Below are 19,535 nucleotides of genomic sequence, written 5' to 3' on the forward strand. Positions count from 1 at the left end.
TGCGGCTGGTATGCGGGTGGTATGTGCCTGCTATGCCGGTGGTATGCGCCTGCTATCCTGGTGGTATGCGTGGTCCGGCAGACAGGGCCGGCACCCGCGTCCGGGGGTCGCCTTCCCGGTGCCTGTGTATCCGCGTTTGCGGCAGGCGGACTCGTAGGGTAGTCCGTGGGGGCTGCTGGGGTCATGCGCCGAGGTGGCCGGCTCGGAATCGAGGCCATGGCGTCGCCGCGCGCGCGCGAATGCGAGCTTCCCATTGGTCGATTCGAACTGAGCTGATGTTGCACTCGACTCGGCGCCGGCGCTCGTCCTCCGAGAGGCAGCCCCTCGCGCTGAGGTGCTCGTGGAGCGCGACGCCTGGAGCCTAGGTGGCGGCGGTGGACACCTCGTACCCATGGGTGACTCCGGAGGTGCTCTGCTCGCGGGAATTGGCTGTGTCGTCGAACGCTTGGGCGTCGGAGCGGCAATTCCCAGTGGTTGCACAGCTTCGAGTGCCTCTGTGGCAGCCCCAGGGTGGCACCACGCGCAGCCGAGCGGCAAGTACCACGCTCTAGTATGTCGGCGAGCACAGCGCCACGCCATGGACCGCGCCGTGACCGGAGCCATTCGCGCGGCGGCCTCGAACGACTTGCATGGCGCACAGCGTCATCGAGTGTACCTGGTTGGCCAAGGGGCTGCTCACGTTAGTGTTGGGGCCTCCAGGCAGGTCGGACGGACCCATGGACCAGATCGGACGCAAGAACGCGACCGCCAAGGTCGAGATGTGCATCACGGATCGATTCGAGCACACCGCGGCCACTGCGCGCGCGCGCGGTCGCCATCACTGCGCGGACTTCCACCGAGTCTTATTCCCCCGGCCCTTTTTCCACGCGCGACGCGTCGGGTAAGGAGCGGCCTCGCCGCGTTCGCGGGTTCGGGCTACTCGTCGTCACGCGCTACGGCCGGCGCCGGGGTCGAGTGCCGGGCCTTTTCCGGCAGGGCCCTCGTCGGGCGGCGGTTGCTCCGCGCTCAGGACACGTCCATACCCTGCTGATGGCGGCTCCCGCCGCGCATAAATTATAATACTTTACCATGGATGGCCGAGCCCTCAGATTAATTAAATAAACACAATAATGACGCGCGCGGGAAGTTTTTGTGTAGCGCCGCAGAAAAAAAGTGCAAGGTCCTCGCATGCCAATGGCTTGAGGCGGCGGCGCCGCCGCGGGCGCGGCCGCGAACGCCGACTCGCGGACCTGCTGCATCGGCAGCACGCGGAGTAAAATCCCGCATGGGGGGTCGGGTTTGTAAAATTCGACTGGGTCCGGCGGGGGCGTACTTGGGGAGGCGTCGGGCGACCCCCCCCTAGGTCCCCAGGGAGCTCCTGGCACTTGTTTTCTGGGTCGGTCGGTCGGTCGGTCGGTCGTCGTCGTCGCCGCCGCCGCCGCCGCCGCCGCCGCCGCCGCCGCCGCCGTCGTCGTCGTCGCGCGCGCGGGGAAGTTTCGAACCTAATTCAGTCGCAGGGCAACCGCAGAGAGGTGATGAGTTGCCCCATGCCAGCTGTCACGGTATATGGACCCGGGGATGCAAAAATCGAGTCGGCGCGCCCCGCAGTCGCAGTGATCGACAGTCTCGCCGCAGAATGCCGCCAGCAGGATTTTTCGAGCTCCCGAACCCCGTCGTCGCTGCCCGGCGCAGCACGCGCGCTTTTCGTGCACCACCTGACGCAAAACGGCGCGGTGCCGGCGCATCACATCATCGCAGCGTTATCCGTCGGTCGAAACGATGCCGTTTTGGATGATTTCGATGAGGTTTTCGATTACTACTTCAATAAATTAACCCAAACGCGTTTGCTTGTAACACCCCTGGGTCGGCGCAATTAATTCACGGGCCGCGCTGAGCTTACGGCGCCCGCCGTCGGAAGCGGTTGCTGGTCCAAGTAAGCAAAATCTTACCGATGGCGACGCGCGGTGGAAAATTCCAGAGTGCTGGCGAGACGAAAACCGCGAATCGTCCAGAAAAATGTTCGCAATTAATTCGAAGACCCGGCCCATTCGAACAAGCGCGTCGGTTTCTGAGGGGTGGGAACAACGAAAGTCAAGTTGTATTATCCGACCCCCTCATGCGGGATTTGGCTCGCGGGGCGCGCGCGGCTCCGGCTCCCGGCGCGCGCGCTGGAGTTCCTCGGGCACGTCTTCGCGTAGGCGCGGGCCTTGATGGCTCGTGGCCTGCGAGGAGCTCGCCGCCCGCGCCAGGACTTGAGCTCGTCGGACGACGATGTGCCGGCGCCCCAGCGCCCGCGCCGCGCTGCTTTACCGTCGTTGGGCCCAGGCGCCCGGATACCGGGCCCGAGGGGGTCCGTTGGGGATGCCCCGGGCCTGGGCATCTGTGCCAGTGCCCCCCGCATCGGTCGCAGAGAATACTCTAGTGACTACGGCGGGCGTTGCGTGCCAGCGTTTTACTGTTCCGACGTACGTAGTGGCGATGCGCGACAAGTACGCCCGCTGGATGTCGTTCTGGCCCCTCATGTCGCCCGCCGGCGGCGGGCTTGACTAGAGGCTAGAGGCTAGCTCGGCCCCATCGAGGCCGTTTCGCGGTAACCCAGGCGTTTTTTAATGGGGCGGCGCCCCATTTGCGAATCGAAAAGGTCACCAAACCCCCGGCCAAGTCTCTATTTTCTAGGACACGGCACCTATTCGTGCGCGCTGGCCGGGGGTGGAGCTGAAGTGCGGACACTGTCCGCGCTTCAGGATGAGGCGCGGACAGGCCAAGTCTTGCGATGTGTGCGCCCCTGGAGGCCCACCGGCGGTCACACCGTGTCCTAGGGGTTCACATGGACGCCGCTGACCCGCGGCGCGCTGCAATTCGGTGCCGGCGGCGCCGAGCCGCAACGGTTTCGGACCGAGCGCGACCGTGGCGCCGGGGCCAGAGCGGCGCCCGCCGGGGCCGTGGACCGTACCCGCGCCCCACACACGCCCACCGTATGTTGATCGACGCGCTCCGCCGAAAGATCGTTGAAAATCGCTGGGAATCCGCCGCGGCGCGCCGCGAACTCGCTCCGCCGTAGCGCGATGCCGTGGCGCCGAGGGCCAGGCTGGCGCCCACCGACGTCGTGGACCGTACCCGCGGCTCAGACACGCCCACCGTATGTTGTTCGACGCGCTCCATCAACAAATTGTTGGAAATCGCTGGGAATCCGGCTGCGGCGCGCCGCGAACTCGCTCCGCCGTCGCGCGAGGACGCGCCGCTCGGCCGTCCGCGCGCAATTTTGCGTCGACCGATCACCATCGCTGTGTTCAGCCCGGTTCATGATCTTCAGTGAACTGCATCTTGATGTTGCAGTGCACCTTGCCCCACTGCGCTCCTACTGCGTATCCTGCTAGTCTTCCCTTCCCTTCCTTAATTCATTCTAATCCAGTTTCAAGTCTTATAGACAGCGATCTGAAGGAGTGACTGCCAAGCAGGCATAGCGAGCACAGCGCTCCTCTGTGTCTGTGGTGTCTGTCTGGTTAGCGTCACAGCGACGTGCCAGGTAGCACCAGGCTCAGCGAGGTGGCACAGTCGCCGGACAGTGCACCTGCTGGATAGTAGCCTGACTGACGTCATAGCGACGTTAGGAAGCTAGTAAACTATCCTAACTTCCTACCCATGTTGAAGGCACACCCAGCTCCTAACTATTATTATCCTATATCATTATATATCTTGTATCAGTAATAATAATATGTGGACGGAAATCCTGCCACATAGTTTACGTGTACATGTATACACTTAGGTTCACGGTTACATGGGGGGTGGACTGTCTAACGCAGTGATCGGCGGGAAGGGCAAAAAAGTGCAGAACCCAATCGTGGGATATCCTGTTTTTTGGATAAACTTGGACCGCAGCGTCGATCGCCGCCAGCGTATGCACTCGGCACTCGAAGCCGCTGGAATCGTGGCGACGCGAGTGCCGGCCGTGGACGCAAGAAAGTATGACCCTCTTGATCAAATTGACTGCGTCACGCTGCCCCCTCCAAATAGTGACTATGCATATCCAAAGTTTTTGATTCGTGCTTCGACCGATCGTCCTGAGACTAGGGCATGACTTGCCAGTGTGGACTTCTCTCTAACGTTGCCGGTGCGCACATTTTGAAAACAGGTCGCACCCATCGAGATGGCAGAGGAAGTTGTCAACGTAGAATCCGCATCACTTAATGAGACGAGCAAAACGCTGGGGAAAGAGGCAAAATTGGTTCCCCCTCGGTCGGGCCCTAAAGAGAAACTATACCTGGTGGACGGTTCCGCTGATGCTGCGTAATCATAGTGTGGAGTCATAGATGAACACGTGTAATCATCCTTGTTTAGGTATCAGGCAAAAGGGCACCTCCGTGGGCCAGCAACTATCGCAGAAAAGGCCTGTACAGTTTCGCACGCACTGGCATTGGCACTCGCAGCCCGAAAGCTGGGTCAAAATAATGTAGAGAATCCAGCCGAACCTTACCGCAGCAAGGGTGCCCTCATCATTGAGGACGATGTTACTGTGGGCATTGAGCAGATAGCGTCGTGGCCGGTAAGCATACCAGTAATTACAGATTCGCTGCCGCGTGACTGGGAATACCTACAACTCTACACACCGAACCCAAAGGTCGTTCGCGGCCCGCACGGTCTCTTGAGCCCACATCCCAAGCTCACTGGCGGGATGGAGACCACAACTACCGGCACACGACCCTTCGCAGTACGCAGAAGCAGTGAGTCAACGATCTGAGTATTCACATGAGGTCAACATGCGGATTGTAGGTAACAAAGTATTCGGCACCCAGGCCTATGTGGTATCGTGCAAGGGCCTCAACAGGATTTCTGCCCTGCAGGCTAGGCGAGAGAAGATGCGAACATTACGCCTTGAGCATTGGTCTGATGTGCAACTCATTGCTGATCATTGGATTCCGTCGATATTTCCATCAGACGTCTCGTATGTTGCTACGGTGCCCACCTTGGTTGAGGATGCGTGTGTGTCAACTATTGCCCCTGGTGAGAACGCCTGGTCCCACGATACGGTGCGTGGTCTTTACCTAGACGCTTTTCGCTGGCCTGATCGCTTTCTTCCATGAGTATCCGCGGGCTAGCGGTTTGCGCGGGTGAAGCTGCAAAGCGCCCAAGTGATTTAAAGCTCTGTCAGACTGCGATTTTGAGACAACCACAGCCGCGCTTGAAGGACGTTGCTGCACCGGAACACTCCGATGCTCGATTTCACAGGACAGCATGCCGCTTCCCGCACAGTGCGTATACGCAGCCTTCATGGGAGCTAGTGAAAAGGAGCACTAGTGAAAAGGAGCTCAATTTCCGGAACACAGGGCGGTGTCCCAGTCCTCCGTAGTTGGACCGCGGCAGTTGGGACCTAGAGATCATGTCCTGGAGGCATATTTCTCCCCCTGCAGCCGAGTGGAGGGCGACTGAAGGCGCGTTTGCGGTGCCGGACCGCAGGGCCTTCGGGACTGCGGCGACCTCGGAGGAGGTGAGCTTGGCGAAGTCGAGTGGCGACGGCTCCCCGAGCCGCACCTGGCCGTTGCACCAGATGCCCCCCGGGGCTAAGTTGGCCTCCTCGTCTGTCGCCCCCCGTCGTCAACGGCCGTTCTCGTCATTCAAGTGTAGAGAAGAGCAATTCCTGGTTCCGATGGCGAACTACTGCTATCTCCCGAACTATACGGGCCAATGGAGAGGGACGTAAGCTCCTTCAAACAAGAACTCGCCTCCCGCCAGTGACATCCGATTTTTATTCAAGTTGCGGCACTTTTATTTCACCTTCATTATCAGCGGGTCCCGCCGATAGCCACACACCCTAGTAATAAAATTTTGAAGCCACTCGGACCAAATCGCTGGCCGTTACGACCCGGCGCTTTCGGCGCATGAGCCACTGTGGGCTGCCTTGCGAGTCCCGCTGCTAAAATCCTCGTGTACAAGGGCATCCGGGGGGGCCTTCCCGCCCCTCTGGGTTGTATGTGCGCGTTGTTTTCCAAGTCTGCTGCCTGCGTTTTCGCCCCAGTTGACCTGGGCATCCAGTTGACGGCCAGCACAACGCAGTTCACCACGACTTAGCGCTGGTACCTGGAAGAATTCCGGTATTTACCCTGGTGGTACACCAACCATTATCTCCTTTTATTTTACATTCGGGTTTTGATCAAATCACCTGTGCTCTCTAGCCTACGTATATCAGCTTGGCATCCGAATGGGCCATAAACAGGTAAAGTACATTTCCAGATACGACATGTGTTGTCTTTTGATCCCGTGATGACGGTATCGCCACTATAGTTGAAAGCGCAACTAAAGATTTCGTCAGTGTGCCCCTCCAGAATCTAGGAAAGTACAGTGGAATGATGATTTGCGGATGATGTATATGATCACTACCTGGAGGCAATCACCTGTTTCAACGTCCCAGAGTCGAGCTGTTTTGTCGCTGCTTGCTGTCAGAATGCGAACACCCTGCGGGTTGAAAGCGACCTTGGAAATTTCACCCTCGTGTCCAATAAGAATGGACTGACATGCGCCTGTCATCGTGTTGAATACGCGCGATGTGCCGTCGGCAGATGCCGTGACTAACTTAGAGCCAGTTGCATTGTAGCATACATCCAAAATTTCATCATTGTGGCCTCGCAAAGTATGGACACATTGGCCGCTCCCGACGTCCCATACTTTGCAGGTACGATCTATCGAACCACTGATGCATAGATCAGACTGGTAATTGAACTAACACAAATCCAAATAAATCATTAACAACACTGCATCTGCGCACCTGCGTGCTAGATATTTCGCCGTTGTGTCCAGCGAGTGTGTGAATGCAACGTCCCGTTTTCACATCCCACAATTTCACGGTGTGATCAAATGAGCCAGTTATAATTTTCTGGCCGTTCGTATCAAAATTCAAACTCACAATCTCCGCTGTATGGCCCAACAGCGTGTGCAAACATTCTCCAGTATTCACGTCCCAGAGTCTTGCTGTATTGTCCATAGAACCTGTTGCGACTGTAGATCCATGGGGATTGAACGACAGACAAACAATTTCTGTTGCATGACCACGATAAGTGTGGAATAGATCGCCATTCTCGGCATTCCAGATTTTGCAAGTCTTGTCTATTCACACTATTACAAGCAAATATTGTGAATTAAGATGCACCGAAGGATCCAGTAATTATCTTATCTCCCCACGGGTTGTTAAACGCGATGGCATAAACCACGTTTCGATGTCCCTCGAGAGTCAGCAACTCTTCTCCAGTCTCAGTCCGCCAAATCTTACATGTTCGATCATAACTTCCTGTGATGAATTTGTCGCCCTGCTTGTTGAACGCACAGTTTGTCAACGGCAGTATGTGCGCACGCAAAATTTTAAATAAATAATAATCACTATTCTCGTTACTTTCGAGTTTCTCAATGAGCTCTAAAATAGGAACAAGTATCTAGACAAACAATTGTCATCGTAGCTTACTGTAAATAAGTCTTCGAAGTTGTGGCTTGCGGTTTTCACTAATGAGTGGCTCTTCGAATGTCACTTGGTTGACAAGAACTTCAACGTCTGTCCTACGGAAGTTAAAAATATGGAGCATCATCGGATAAGTATTCAAGTACTCTGGTGTTAAGTGTAGCAAGTCTATCTCTTTTGTTTCTCTCGTCTTATCCCGCATCTCGTACTCCAAGATAACTCCAGGAGGGTAATATCGCTACGCGCTTAAATTCACACAAAGAATTGCGCAGAAGATTTACCAGCAGGAATCGTTTCAGCTTCATCGCTACAGAGAGTTTTTTTTTTCAAATAGAGGGTCCCTAGACCACAGGGAGCGAATGGCTGTGAGGCAGCGCGGTGGTGTGCCATCGAGGGGCTGCCGCGGGGCGTCTCAGGTCGATTTTGACGTGCGCTTCGGCGCCGCGCGCCTGCGGGCCTCGCTCGAGGCGCACCGCTCGAAGTCCCCGTCCGATTCGGTGCGGTGGGCGCCGAGTTCTGGCTGCCCATCGACTGGCTGCCACGCGCCGAGGGCATGGTGCACGCGGGGACTGCGGACGCGGCCTTGCGCCGCGGTTCGCGGTGGCGCTGGATGGGCGGGACGCTGGGTTGGACGTGTCGGCGGCGCAGCCCAGCGCGGCGCCGGTCGCCGCGCCCCGCGTGCCCGTGGACGAGGTGAACCTGATGCCCAGCAAGATGCTGACGGATTTTTGGAAGGGCGGCCGCCCTAGGCGGAGGCGGAGACGGGCCGGCGCCGGGGCACTGGGGCCGGGGCCGAGCCGCGCGACGGGCTGGCCAAGCCGGCTCGCATCGCGCGCGAGGCTCATGGACGAGGTGGACCTGGTGCCCAGCAAGATGCTGATAGTTTTCTGGAGTGTCGTTCCAGCGGCACGGGCCAATCCCGGGACGCCGCGCGCGACGGCCCTCGTCGGCGCCAAGCGCCGGCGGCGGAGCCAAGACCGAGCCGCCCGACGGGCCGGCCAAGCCAACTCGAAGGGCTGGCGAAAGACGCGGCGGCGGCGCGGGCCAAGCCCGGGTCGTCGTGCGCGCCGGCCCGCGTCGGCGCCAAGCGCCGGCGCTGGCGGAGACAGGCCAAGCCTGACTTCTCGGGTGCCAAGCGCCGACGCCAGGGCCGAGACCCGAGCCGCCCGTCGAGCCGGCCAAGCCGACTCGGGAGGGCCGGTAAGGCCCGTGCCAAGCACGCAGCGGGGCTGGGCCCGCTCTTACTTACTCGCCCTGTGCGAGAGATATCAGCTGGACACGCCGCCCCTGGCAGTCGACCCCCGGCTGCCGTCCCAGGGAGGTAACGGCCGCGTAGCGGGCGTACCACGTACGTTGGTGGAAGGTCTGTTTTCGGAGCCCCGGAGGGGCGACGACTTCTGCAGACGCGCCTCCTAGGCGCGTCCGCAGGAGCTTTTTTCGACCGCGCGGGGCCCTGCCGGCAGAAAATTAAGGACACCAGGGGCACTTCCCCCCAACGGCCTCTCCAGCCCCGTCAACGGCCCCCCAACGGATAGGAATGGCTATTGTTTTGGGTTTAGTGACCTATTTCCCTGGGTTTAGTGCCGGGAACGGCGTTTCTGGGTTTTGTCCGTCGAGAACTTGAAGCGGCGTCCTGAGTTTTAGAGTGCGTCACGGTTTTTTTGTTTTAGATAAAGAAGGGGTTGAAAGTGTCTTGATGCTCAGCATCGTCATATTCTTCATGGGTATATAACTGCGATAAGTTCTTCGCTTTCATGTTGGCTTGAACAATTCTGTTCCATGATTGGAATTGTTCTTTAATGGTGGTGTCGTTGCCACACAGAATCGGAAATGGGCTTGTGCGAGTGTCGCCCGTGTGTATTTCGGTTTTGGTTGCGATCACAGTGCACCTGCTACCATGATAAAGCGGCGAATATCGCCCTTAGAACGCGAGTGTGATTAAGCACAATCAAAGTGCGCTTGGCGATAAGCCAGCTACCTAGGGAGCCTACATTCCGCTCCTTGGGCTATGCTACCCTAACTCGGGACTATGCTATCCTCCCTATGCTGGGACGCTCATACTGGCCGATGCTGGCTATGCTAAGTCTGCCTTATACTGGCTATGCGCATGCTATACTATGCTGGTGCTTCATACTAGCATACTCGGATTCTAACAATCGAAGGACTGAATCATCTGTTGATTCAGAAACACAATCCGCTGGCTCGGGCGACGCGCGGAAGCGGAGATCACTGGCGTCTTTTTCGCGCGCGCGCGCGGGGATGGCAGTTACGAAAACGACCTCAGCCTCATTATTTGTTCTGAATATCCTGGCTGATATATCCTGGCGGCTATATACCTGTAGATATCGATCTGTTCGATCCCGGCGGTTGAGATTGGCTCGGTGCTGTCCAAAACTAGGGGTCGCAATGGAGGGAAAATTTCAGAAAGCCAAGGAATTTGCGCACAGGGGCTTAATGTCGTTGAACTTGATGAAGGCATGCAACAGAACTGGTGACGGAGTGGTGTCGAGAATGGAGTTCTTGGCTACGGCTAGTTCTACAGTGCAGTCGGCTAAGAAGTCAGTGGGAAATAGCCTGATGTCCCTTGATTCGGTTCGTGCAATGGACGCCAACGGGGACGGCGTCCTGACCGCAACAGAACTTGCGGAAGCAGCACGGCTGGGGCTAACAGGCGCAAGCAATGCTGCGAGCGAAGCGGTGATATCGATGAAGGCAGACGCACAAGAGTTCTCACAGCTTGCACGTGAGAATTGGGTCTCTGATCCACGCACTAAGTGTTTTAACAGACGTGGATCGTGTTGAAACACATTTTCTTTTCATTAATGGCTGAATTTGTAGGCAACAAAGACTTCGATAGTCTTATAGAATTTGTGGGTAATCGGCTGGACCGATCTGGCCAAAAGTTCAACCGCTCCACTGATCGACCCGACCCTGACAACTATAGCGATGACTCATCGACAAATCGCAGTCTTGCCTGGTTTTCCTACCCAAGCAGACCACACAAGCGTCGCGATGTCGATCCAAACTTTGCTTCGCGCCTAGGCGATGCAGCTCATATCACACCATCTCAATCAGAATCCAGAGGAGACGGCGGGCGAATCCCACTGAGGTTGAGACACGACGGTATCTTACGAGTTGGTGCAAAGAAACGGAAGTCTGCCGCCGCGGCTGCACGCCGTGTTCGGGGAGGTGATATTCACATGCGACCATGCTCAGCATCCGTATCTCCTCCGTCTACCAACGACGCTATGTCGGCTACTGCTCTCGTTCGATGCAATACGCCATTTGGGCGGCGGAGTTCTCGCTATCTACTGACTCAATCATTGAAGGTGAAATCCCCCTTGATCGCGACACTTCGGGAGCAATTGATCAAGAGATTCTCGGTTCTATATCCCGGCGTGGGTAAGCGCCCACCTGACTACCAGCATCCGAACAAACCACAGATGGCAGGATGGCTGTGGTCTATGACGGGCCGTCCGGTTTTTGGCTGCGTTGAAAAGCACGCCGCGTGGTTGTTTTAAGCTTGCGTCTAGGCACGATGGCAGCGGCTCTTCTATGAGCTTCATGATACGTCACTTCTGGGCTTCGATGCTCCCAGTTCCTGGGGACGTGACCATGAAACCGCGGTCCCACGGCGGCGGCTTGAGGTGGGATTTGCAATTTCCCATGGTGCCCTGTGCGTTGAAATCACAAAGCGCGACTGTGGTTACTCTTTCTCTCACCCCGAGCTTTCGTTCTGTACCAGCGTGACGATGAAAGACTCCACATACCACTTCTGGTGAGCCTCTCTTTTAGGCGTTTTGTTGCCAGCCAACGGGACGGACTGGAACCAGAACTCATTGCATTACTCGAAGCAGAGGCCCCGTTAAGTCTCACATTATATGGGCGCGAGAACCTGGAGGATGTCGCCGTGTTTTTTCGCGCTGAAAGCAACCACAAGGCCAGCCTGTGGGTGGAGACCTTTCAAGCGGCGGTGCGAGCTTCGGATAAAATGGCTTTCGACCTCAAGTCATCTGCAGCGGAAGAGGCAACCTTCCACCTAGTTGCCTCAGCTACTGCACACGTGCCAACTGGTGCCCATGCACACCTTTATAAAGAGAGACAGAAGCTTGGTTAATATCACGCTGGCTTCAGGCCCGTCGATATATCGCCTGCACACGGGAACTTGCACGTTCCAGACTAGTTGATGCGCGCCAACTCATTGGCGTGCGCGAGGGTCTCGTGGAGATTGCGTTCGTACCTAGGGCCTAAGCAGGAGCACGAGAGTCAACGTTGAAATATCTCGCAGGTACGTGCCACCTCTCACTCAGAAAATAGCATTGATGGAGAGTCCCTTCAATGGGTCTGCAGTAAACTGGATGCGTTGCTTCTGTGTCCTGGGTGAGGATGCAACACTCCACCTTGGGATTCACGCGCCAGAGGCTCGCTGTGAGGCTCTAATCATTATCTCCTTGAGGAATGCGGAGCTCGACATCGAAGCCGGCGCAATGAGCACACCACCATGTCCTTGAAAATAGCATTCAAATTTGACCCTCATCCCATGTTGGCGTCGTGAGCTAAATGCTCTTGTAGGGGAGCAGGGTGACTGCGTGATGCACATTTCAACAAAGGTCAGGTGTGTACTTTTCAAGGCACAGCACCGCGTAGCGCTTGAAGCCTGGCTCTCTGCGATGCAAAAGGTTTTGAGCGCTTGTAATCGTGCTAATGAACTGCCTCTGCGACTTCATAAGCGAAGTATGGTGCGGGATGAAGGAATAGCATCTCGCCGCACGTCAGACATAAATTTATTTCGGGGTGGGCCAAGCCATGGCATGGGCGCTGCATATTGCGAGCGGGCCCTTGCACAGCTAAATACCCTCGCAGAATCTGTCCTGGATATAAGCCTTGCCGAGGTCCTGCGCGTGAAAAGCTTGTGTGCCCGCAGCGCAATTGGTTTTCATGCCTTACTTGACTGTGGATCTTTCAGGCGGGATGCATTGACAGCCTCTCTGAGCACATCCGATGCTCTCGTTGTCGATGCTTGGCGTGCAGCTGGTGTCGTACTCACTGCTTCAAAACGCGAGCAGGATGATCGAATGGTCGCGCAGAGTAGCGCGCCTGTTACTTTCATGTTTCGGAGGAGACGCCTGCCTTTGGATGTGTCGCTTGAACGCCTAAGGGACTCGGTTCAACGCAGTCAGCGTTCGAGTGACTTTGACTCATTAAATCCTGAATCTGCCAGGTCAGGCTATCCTGGAGCAGTGCGAGAAACGCGTTTTCTGTAGTCGATTCACCTTTAAGTCTCCCTACAAGTGTGGTGGGAGAGAAATTGCGCGAGGATGTCTGGAAGACCATTGCACCTGTATTACATGGGATCCAAAGGACTTCAAGCGAAATCATTTTGTTGGAGCTCGATTCTCTGCGCAATTTCCGGGAGGCATGCCTTTCTCATCTTAAGCCGAGTTTATGTGGATTTCGCAAGTCCAAGCGCTTCGAACAGGCCGCGCGAAAGCTCCTCAATTTGCCCCCCCCTTCATATTCTAGTTCACCTGCGCAAAAATCGTCAGTCAGGAAAGAGACTGAAATCGACGATGCGCTGGTCAACTCCACGGACTCTCGTACGCGAGAAGGGGGGGGGCTGACTAGTATTAGAGGGAAGGATGACAACCCGTGGCGTGAAATGATGACGGCGTCTGAAACATTGCAGCACGGGTTATGCCTCAACGAGAGCGCCGGAATTTCGGCATATGACAAAGGTGTAGACTACCGACCATTGCCATTGGGGCGGCGCATGCTCATCTACAAGCCAATGCCTTGGACATTGAGGCGACCAAAAAAGGGCAATGCGGTTGAATTGAGTCGAAAGACGGGCAAAAAGGATCATCACAAACCCAAGAAGGGGAACATCGTTGGCAAGGAGGTCTGGGCTACTCTGCGCGTCGGAAAGAATCAAGTTGGAAGGCATGGGAGCTGTGAAATTGTGCTCCACACGGACCAGCGGTGTAGTCGAGTACATGGAACTGTCTTGCGCAGAGTAGACAAATCTACTTTAAGAGAACAATAATTCCGGGCTTGGCATACCCGGCAGTTTGTATACCCCAGAGGCTGCAACTGTGGCATTGATGGTTCATATTCTTACCCGTATTAACTACTCCTGCACTCAGGTTGAGATTGAACCCCATCCACACATCCGCGAAGCATGCACAGATCATGAGTTTGACCGAGAGCACGCCACGCTCTGTCGACGATACTGTGCTTTGTGCCGATGCTTTGTGTGTGCTCGTCCGCCTAGCTTGTGTAGCGACTGGCACGGCCATTCTACAGCTGTCTCCACATCGGTTGTTTCGCAGCAGAAGCGAGCGCTAGCGCTTCGCCGCTTGAAGCAGTCTAATGAGCTGGCCTACGAGGAGACACTTGAAGCGCGCGCATTTTACTATGATGTGGGTAGCTCACGCGGCTCGATAATTTCTGGTAAATACGCACGCGGTCGGGTTCGCTTGCGCCTCGGGGATGCTGTTATCGTGGGTCACACGGAGCTGCTTTTCTGTGTGCAGCCCCCTGGTTGGGCTGCGCCTCTTCGCACAGAGATGGCTAGCTCCTCGGACGATTCTTCCGGTGAAGAAAATACGCCCAACAGGCGCAAGTCGCTTCTGAAGGATATCATGAAAGGGACCCTCGCTGGCGTCTCCTCTAAGCGCGAGCTTGGTGTTGATAGTGACGCAATTAATGCGATGGACAATACAGCCGGGAATAGCGGTGCTGTGCTGGACAAGGCCGACCGTCTTCGGCGCCTTTCTAGCCTCAGCTCCAAGCGCCTGCCCGAGTCCGCTCCCGCTAGCACCATTTCGACCCCGAACAACATCCCCCGGAGCTCCCCCCCGGCCGCTCAACAAAGGCCTGGTAGTGGCCTTGCCTTCCTCTCTCGGGCCCCAAGCCAGCGGGCTCGGTCCTCTTTCAAATGGAGCTCGGCTTAGACTGCTTAGCTAAGGTGCCCAAGTTTGCGGACTGCACTAGCCTTCTATGTAGGATCGTAAGGCTCCGGGCGGTACAAGTCCCCCTGGGCGTGGAAAAGAACATCTGCTGCACCTTGTAAGCTCGGAAGCCAAGGGGCCGTAGATAGCGAGGATAAGGGAAGAAAAGAGAGAGCGTGGTCAAATCAACTTGAAAACATGGCTCGCAGGGGCAGCCGCGGGGGTTACGTGGACTGACCTGTTGAAGATACGAGGAGATACCTTTTCCTCTTGTGGAGGAATTGCAATAGCATAGTGGCTCGCTGCCCTCCTAGTTACCATAAGCCTCGGTTTTTGGCTACAACCTCGCTGGCAGTCTCTGCCTGCGGTACCGTGCCCGAGTCTACGAGACTAGCCCCCCCCTTAAATACGTTCCAGCACCCACTTAGACAGGCTGCCCTTCTGCTGCCGTTAGCCTGCCCCCGTAAGCTAACGCGGCTCGCGCGGCCTCGGGACGCCGCGGCCGCCACTGCCAGTGGTGCGATCGCGCGGCCGCCGCCCCAATTAAGCTACGTCCAGGAGTCCGCTAGGGCGCCGGGCCGCTCTCAGTCGCGCTCCATTCGGCGGCGATCATGACGAGCTAGGCAGCCCTAGGGGGTCCGCCCCCGCCCCCTTGCTGCTGCTCACCCCACTGCTCGCCCTCGATCGGCCGCTGGATTTTAAATCTCGGTTCTTGGCGGCCAGCTCGGGATATCCCCTACGCTCGGGATTTGCGCTTCCAGAAACGTTTCAATGGGCTTTTGTCCAACATCATCCATCTCTAAATCGCATGTGCAAGCAAACATGTTGTTTTGGTCGAGCGACTCCATTTTGGATTGCACACATTGCTAAATAATTTCTTTCTTTAGGACGAGGCAAATAAAAAATTCATCATAGTATATGCTCGCTGAGCACGAAATAACACATGTTCGATAGATTCTTCTGGATTTGGTCGCAGCTTCCAAGAAATCTAGTCCTTTAGTTCTTTCCAGAATGGCCGAGCCAAAATTCTGGATATTCCGAGGCGCCAGTAGCGACTAACTCCGTCCATTTTTCATGACACTCAGAAATGATGCTCACTGCCTCCAGGCGTGAAGTAGGTTCGCCGCTATTCGACAACACATTGATGGCTTTACCATCGCTTGTCTTATACCTGCAAAGAAGGTTAATAGGCAAACAATATTAGAAATGTGGATCGGAGGACGCAGGGGCGATAATCACATTTTCAACCAGTCGACAAGCCTGGCCGTAAGCCCTGGAACATGATTCTCAAGGTCTTTCACGTCATTGATGGAAACTGATCTCGGGTCAGACGTCCGAAGGGCGATAATTTTATGATCTGTTTCACCCTCATCTATCAGCTCAAGGGAGCCAAGCACCTTAACCTCTGTCACAGAGCCCAGAGCCAATGGGGATTCACCGACCTCAATCACGTCAAGAGGATCGTTATCACCACCGAACCCTTCGTCCGATATCATATGTGGATCCTCCCAAGTCTGAGGGAGCAGCCCGTAATTAAAGAAGGGCACGCCGTACGTATAATAACGTGGAGATCCGTCCTTATTGGTGTCTTGCCTAAAAATTAGACATAATCATCATGTATTTCACTCCATTTTGACTCGCCATGACCCTGGATGTCACATAATCGGATTCGACCACTTGTCCTTCATGACTTCCATCTTAGCCGAAGTATGTTTCGGGATCTCTGTGATCATGTTGAACTGGGCAGTGCTTGAGACAGCAGCTGATGTCGTTGTTGGGACAACCAAGGGAATATCGTGCCAGGGTGATGCTTGCTTACTGCCGCGTGTCAGAAAAACGGCAAAATCGGTTTTGCCGTACGTGCCATGAGCCACCGTATTCTCGTCGACCAGGGGCTGAACAACGGCCTTGGACCATGGTATCCAATCGGGGGACTCGATGTTCTGGTAGTAGTCGCACACGATAGCCCAGCCGCTAGGGACCATAAATCCCTGGGGTACACAATTTGCGGCCAAAAGGTCAGAAGGAATAGGGTCCCGGCAAGGTGTTGCTCCCTGAGCGGCAAGCTTGCGCATCTTGCTGCCGGAAATAGATATGAAATCATCCTCCCGTGATGGATCCAAGGCCTTCATTTGGTGATCTGTTTTATCGTAGTAGAATTTGTCGAATGAAAGCAAAGCCATGCGGGCATCTTCAAGCACAGGCGACATTTGAAGAGCAAAGCGGGCATGATTGGCGTCATACATGTCATCGTCGGGGTTCCATGTGGCTTCTGGGGAGCTCTTAATACCAGCAGCATCGCGTCCAACAACAAAGAAGGACGCTCCAGCGGCGCGACGACTTGCTGCGTGAAACTGAACCTCCGTGGGGCCGGCGTATATCATTGGAGCAGGCCATATACCCATCACGGTCCAATCCGGATCAAGCATACGCTCGTCGAGGACGGCTTGATGCTGAGTTACACGAACATCAAGAGGCACGTCGTCGCTTTTGGTCCACCCGCCAAGAGGAGAGAGCCACAAGACTGGATTTTGGTAGCCCGCAGCAACAAGGCGCTCGCGCCCTGTGCGCATCAGATATGCGTGACCAGCATGCGTCGGATTGCGAGTCTGGAATGCAAAGACCACGTCAGCGCCCTTTGCCTTAAAATTGGTATAGAGTTCCTTCGGTGTCAGCCGCCATTTATCTAAACCATCCCTGTATCTAATTGGTTCAAACACTTCCACCTCCCCGCCTAGCAAGTAGTTCCCACCCGAATAAACATGCGCTATGTACGGGTGGCCTGGATCGATTGCACCAAAGCAACGGCTGACAATTTCCTCTTTTCGGTTTGGATACACTTCGGGGTTCTTGAGCACTCCTAGTGCATGTCCATCTTTGTCGATCAGCGCAACCGCGCCGGATGGCGAGGTCTCGATAGCGGATTTGGTGAATTCAGTAATTGGCAGAACGATTGGCACGGCCATACTCACGCGCCTGCGAACGAGTATTCACCATGTTGACATCTCAAACGCATTATTCGAGATAAATCATAAATAGGTGCGCGAAGAACGCACTTTCTTCCGCGTACTTCGTTATTGTTCCAATTGGTCTGCTGAAAGTTGAGCTCTTTGGCTCCCACGTCGTCAAATGGATCGATTAGCAGTGAATTGAAATGTAGGGCTTGAAGCAGCACGCCTTCGCGCATGAAACCACGAAGGGGGGGGGCCCAGCCCTCCGATATGACCTGTGCGGATGTTTCACGCAAGCAAATCTTAAATGCTAAATCGGTAAGGTAGACAGGGAATCCTTGCATGCAGCCAGTTAACGTCAATATCATTTAAGCGTGCTTGTGGCAGAGATCCATCCTCTGCGGCCCGCTTTGTAGCCAGAGCTGAAGAAGCAGAAAACTTGTTATTTGAAATGATGAGCTCATCTTCAAGCCATGCCCCCGTGAACCCTGGCGGCAGTGGTAAACCCGAAGGGTCAGATGGCCCTCCGTCAAGGACACCTTCGACACGAAGCTTCTCGATTAATATACGAACGCACTCGTCCAGTTCAAGGTCCCAATTAGGCAGGTCAACATCGGGGTGCAGGGGCTGCTCGTACGGTGCATCGACTCCAGTAAATCCCTTGAGTTCGCCCGCGGCAACCTTAGCATAGAGGCCCTTGGGATCGCGCTCTTGGACGACATCCAGGGGAACGTTCATGAACACCTCGAGGTACTTGAGCCCCTGATCCTCGTGGCGCTGTCGAGCTGCTTCCCGATCCGCACGATACGGACTAACCAGAGTTACTAGGGTGATGACACCACCGCCATTGAAAAGACAGGCCATCTCGCCAACGCGGCGAACAGATTCAGCACGATCTGCAGGAGAGAATCCAAGGTCGCGATTCAGGCCGGTGCGTACATTGTCACCGTCTAGCATCTGCACGTGTTTGCCATACTTCAAAACGAGCGTTTCTTCCAATGCCTTTGCGATGGTAGACTTTCCAGAACCGGAGAGACCAGTCATCCAGAGGGTGATTCCCTCCTGATTGAGGGCTTCAAAGCGTCGCGCCTGAGAGGTCTCATGTTACCAAGGTATTACAATCCTGCCCGCATTGTGTTATCTACACCGTTGTGTACGCTAGGCAAGTGACAGGCGTCCTGACTACCACCTTCGTTAGCTTCCGCACACTCAATAATATTTGGCGGTGTTGCCTCAAGGGCCGCTGCCCTATAAGCTGCGATGTCGAAATCGCCATCAACTGTGTTGGCCGCGAGCCTGGAATCAATAGAATGAGGAGGACACTCAATTCTAAGTCGTGCAATTGTTTTTGACGCAGCGCAACGCGCTGTTCGCGCAATTTGGCGTTCTCGTCGAAGAGCGAGGAGAAGGCAGCATCTGATACTCCCTGTCCACGGATGGAGCTCGTTGTTTTAAGCGCCGCAACCTGCGTCGTCTGCATAAATACTCGTTCGTGAACCGAATGGATTGCACCTGGGAGCGGAGCTGAGAATTTTCCAATACGACTTCTTCGAAGAGGGCAGAGATCTCCGTTGTGTCTGGGGGAGGCGATGCTGCGTTCGAACCGCGGAGGTTCAGTGGGGGTGGTGCGATAGTCTGTGATGCTGGGTCTGTGACTTCCGTTGCGGAGGAGGAGCCGCTCGTGAGCAGCAAGCCACCGCCGATGGCGAAAACGAGAAACAAACCCCATACCCAGGGGCGCTTCATCATGGGTGGAGTTGCTAGTGGGCCGTTCGAGTGCTTCGGGCTTTCCATTGCACCGCCCTCTTCCGTCGCCACCTTCGAGTAGTACGCGATCGATGGCATTGCGTCAGCGACGTCCACGTGGAGTACGTACTACGCGGCGGAATCGTGCCTTCAAGTTTACGATTGAGGGTGTGCGCCCAAGCTTGGGGTGGACGCTGGCGAACTTGGCCGGATTGACCGCGCTGGTCGAATCCCGCTGGCCAAGTCCAACCGCGATTGGCCGTGCGTCCGCGAGGTGTAGCCGGAATCCTAGATCACCGACTACCGTGACTGAGATAAAATGAGCATGCTGAAGTGCAATATGAGAGGCAACGAAGAGTGGACCATAGGGTCAGCCTGCTGGACCATAGTGCACCTAGCCTCCCTGGCTGGCCCTTCTCCCATTGGGCTATGCCTCCCTGTCCCTGACTTTACTATCTCGCTGGG

General features: G+C 55.7%; 5 protein-coding genes across 5 annotated transcripts in view; 2 read left to right on the forward strand and 3 right to left on the reverse strand.

The window, feature by feature from the left end:
• Positions 1-818, reverse strand: part of AURANDRAFT_72466 (expressed protein) — a gene marked incomplete at both ends in the record, with an annotated part of 4,403 nt that extends 3,585 nt beyond the window's left edge. The window contains 2 exons of the mRNA XM_009042385.1: positions 269-361; positions 723-818. Of these exons, the coding sequence (XP_009040633.1) occupies positions 269-361; positions 723-818 (189 nt within the window). The remainder of the gene's footprint in view (positions 1-268; positions 362-722) is intronic.
• Positions 819-2,752: 1,934 nt separating this feature from the next.
• AURANDRAFT_67015 (hypothetical protein) lies at positions 2,753-5,326 on the forward strand (the record flags this gene model as incomplete). Its single annotated transcript, XM_009042340.1, has 10 exons — positions 2,753-2,954; positions 3,041-3,277; positions 3,438-3,481; positions 3,746-3,805; positions 4,112-4,204; positions 4,318-4,418; positions 4,459-4,522; positions 4,598-4,700; positions 4,750-5,006; positions 5,153-5,326. 10 exons carry the CDS (start codon positions 2,753-2,755, stop codon positions 5,324-5,326), a joined length of 1,335 nt encoding a protein of 444 aa, XP_009040588.1.
• Positions 5,327-6,110: 784 nt separating this feature from the next.
• Positions 6,111-7,728, reverse strand: AURANDRAFT_32092 (hypothetical protein; the record flags this gene model as incomplete). Its single annotated transcript, XM_009042384.1, has 7 exons — positions 6,111-6,302; positions 6,352-6,693; positions 6,740-7,077; positions 7,121-7,381; positions 7,430-7,521; positions 7,570-7,661; positions 7,705-7,728. 7 exons carry the CDS (start codon positions 7,726-7,728, stop codon positions 6,111-6,113), a joined length of 1,341 nt encoding a protein of 446 aa, XP_009040632.1.
• Positions 7,729-9,829: 2,101 nt separating this feature from the next.
• On the forward strand, positions 9,830-14,518 carry AURANDRAFT_72467 (hypothetical protein; the record flags this gene model as incomplete). The annotated part of the gene is made up of 11 exons (XM_009042341.1): positions 9,830-10,166; positions 10,262-10,644; positions 10,957-11,156; positions 11,219-11,486; positions 11,558-11,659; positions 11,712-11,772; positions 11,996-12,335; positions 12,390-12,522; positions 12,645-13,382; positions 13,567-14,163; positions 14,429-14,518. 11 exons carry the CDS (start codon positions 9,830-9,832, stop codon positions 14,516-14,518), a joined length of 3,249 nt encoding a protein of 1,082 aa, XP_009040589.1.
• Positions 14,519-14,797: 279 nt separating this feature from the next.
• Positions 14,798-19,070, reverse strand: AURANDRAFT_72468 (hypothetical protein; the record flags this gene model as incomplete). The annotated part of the gene is made up of 10 exons (XM_009042383.1): positions 14,798-14,938; positions 15,040-15,109; positions 15,139-15,239; positions 15,472-15,544; positions 15,613-15,966; positions 16,033-17,349; positions 17,430-17,599; positions 17,682-18,413; positions 18,482-18,620; positions 18,811-19,070. The coding sequence occupies 10 exons, from the start codon at positions 19,068-19,070 to the stop codon at positions 14,798-14,800; spliced, it is 3,357 nt and encodes a 1,118-aa protein (XP_009040631.1).
• Between the last annotated feature and the right edge of the window lie 465 nt (positions 19,071-19,535).

The sequence above is a fragment of the Aureococcus anophagefferens genome (assembly GCF_000186865.1).
Source record: "Aureococcus anophagefferens unplaced genomic scaffold AURANscaffold_30, whole genome shotgun sequence".
Classification (NCBI taxonomy): Eukaryota; class Pelagophyceae; order Pelagomonadales; family Pelagomonadaceae; genus Aureococcus; species Aureococcus anophagefferens.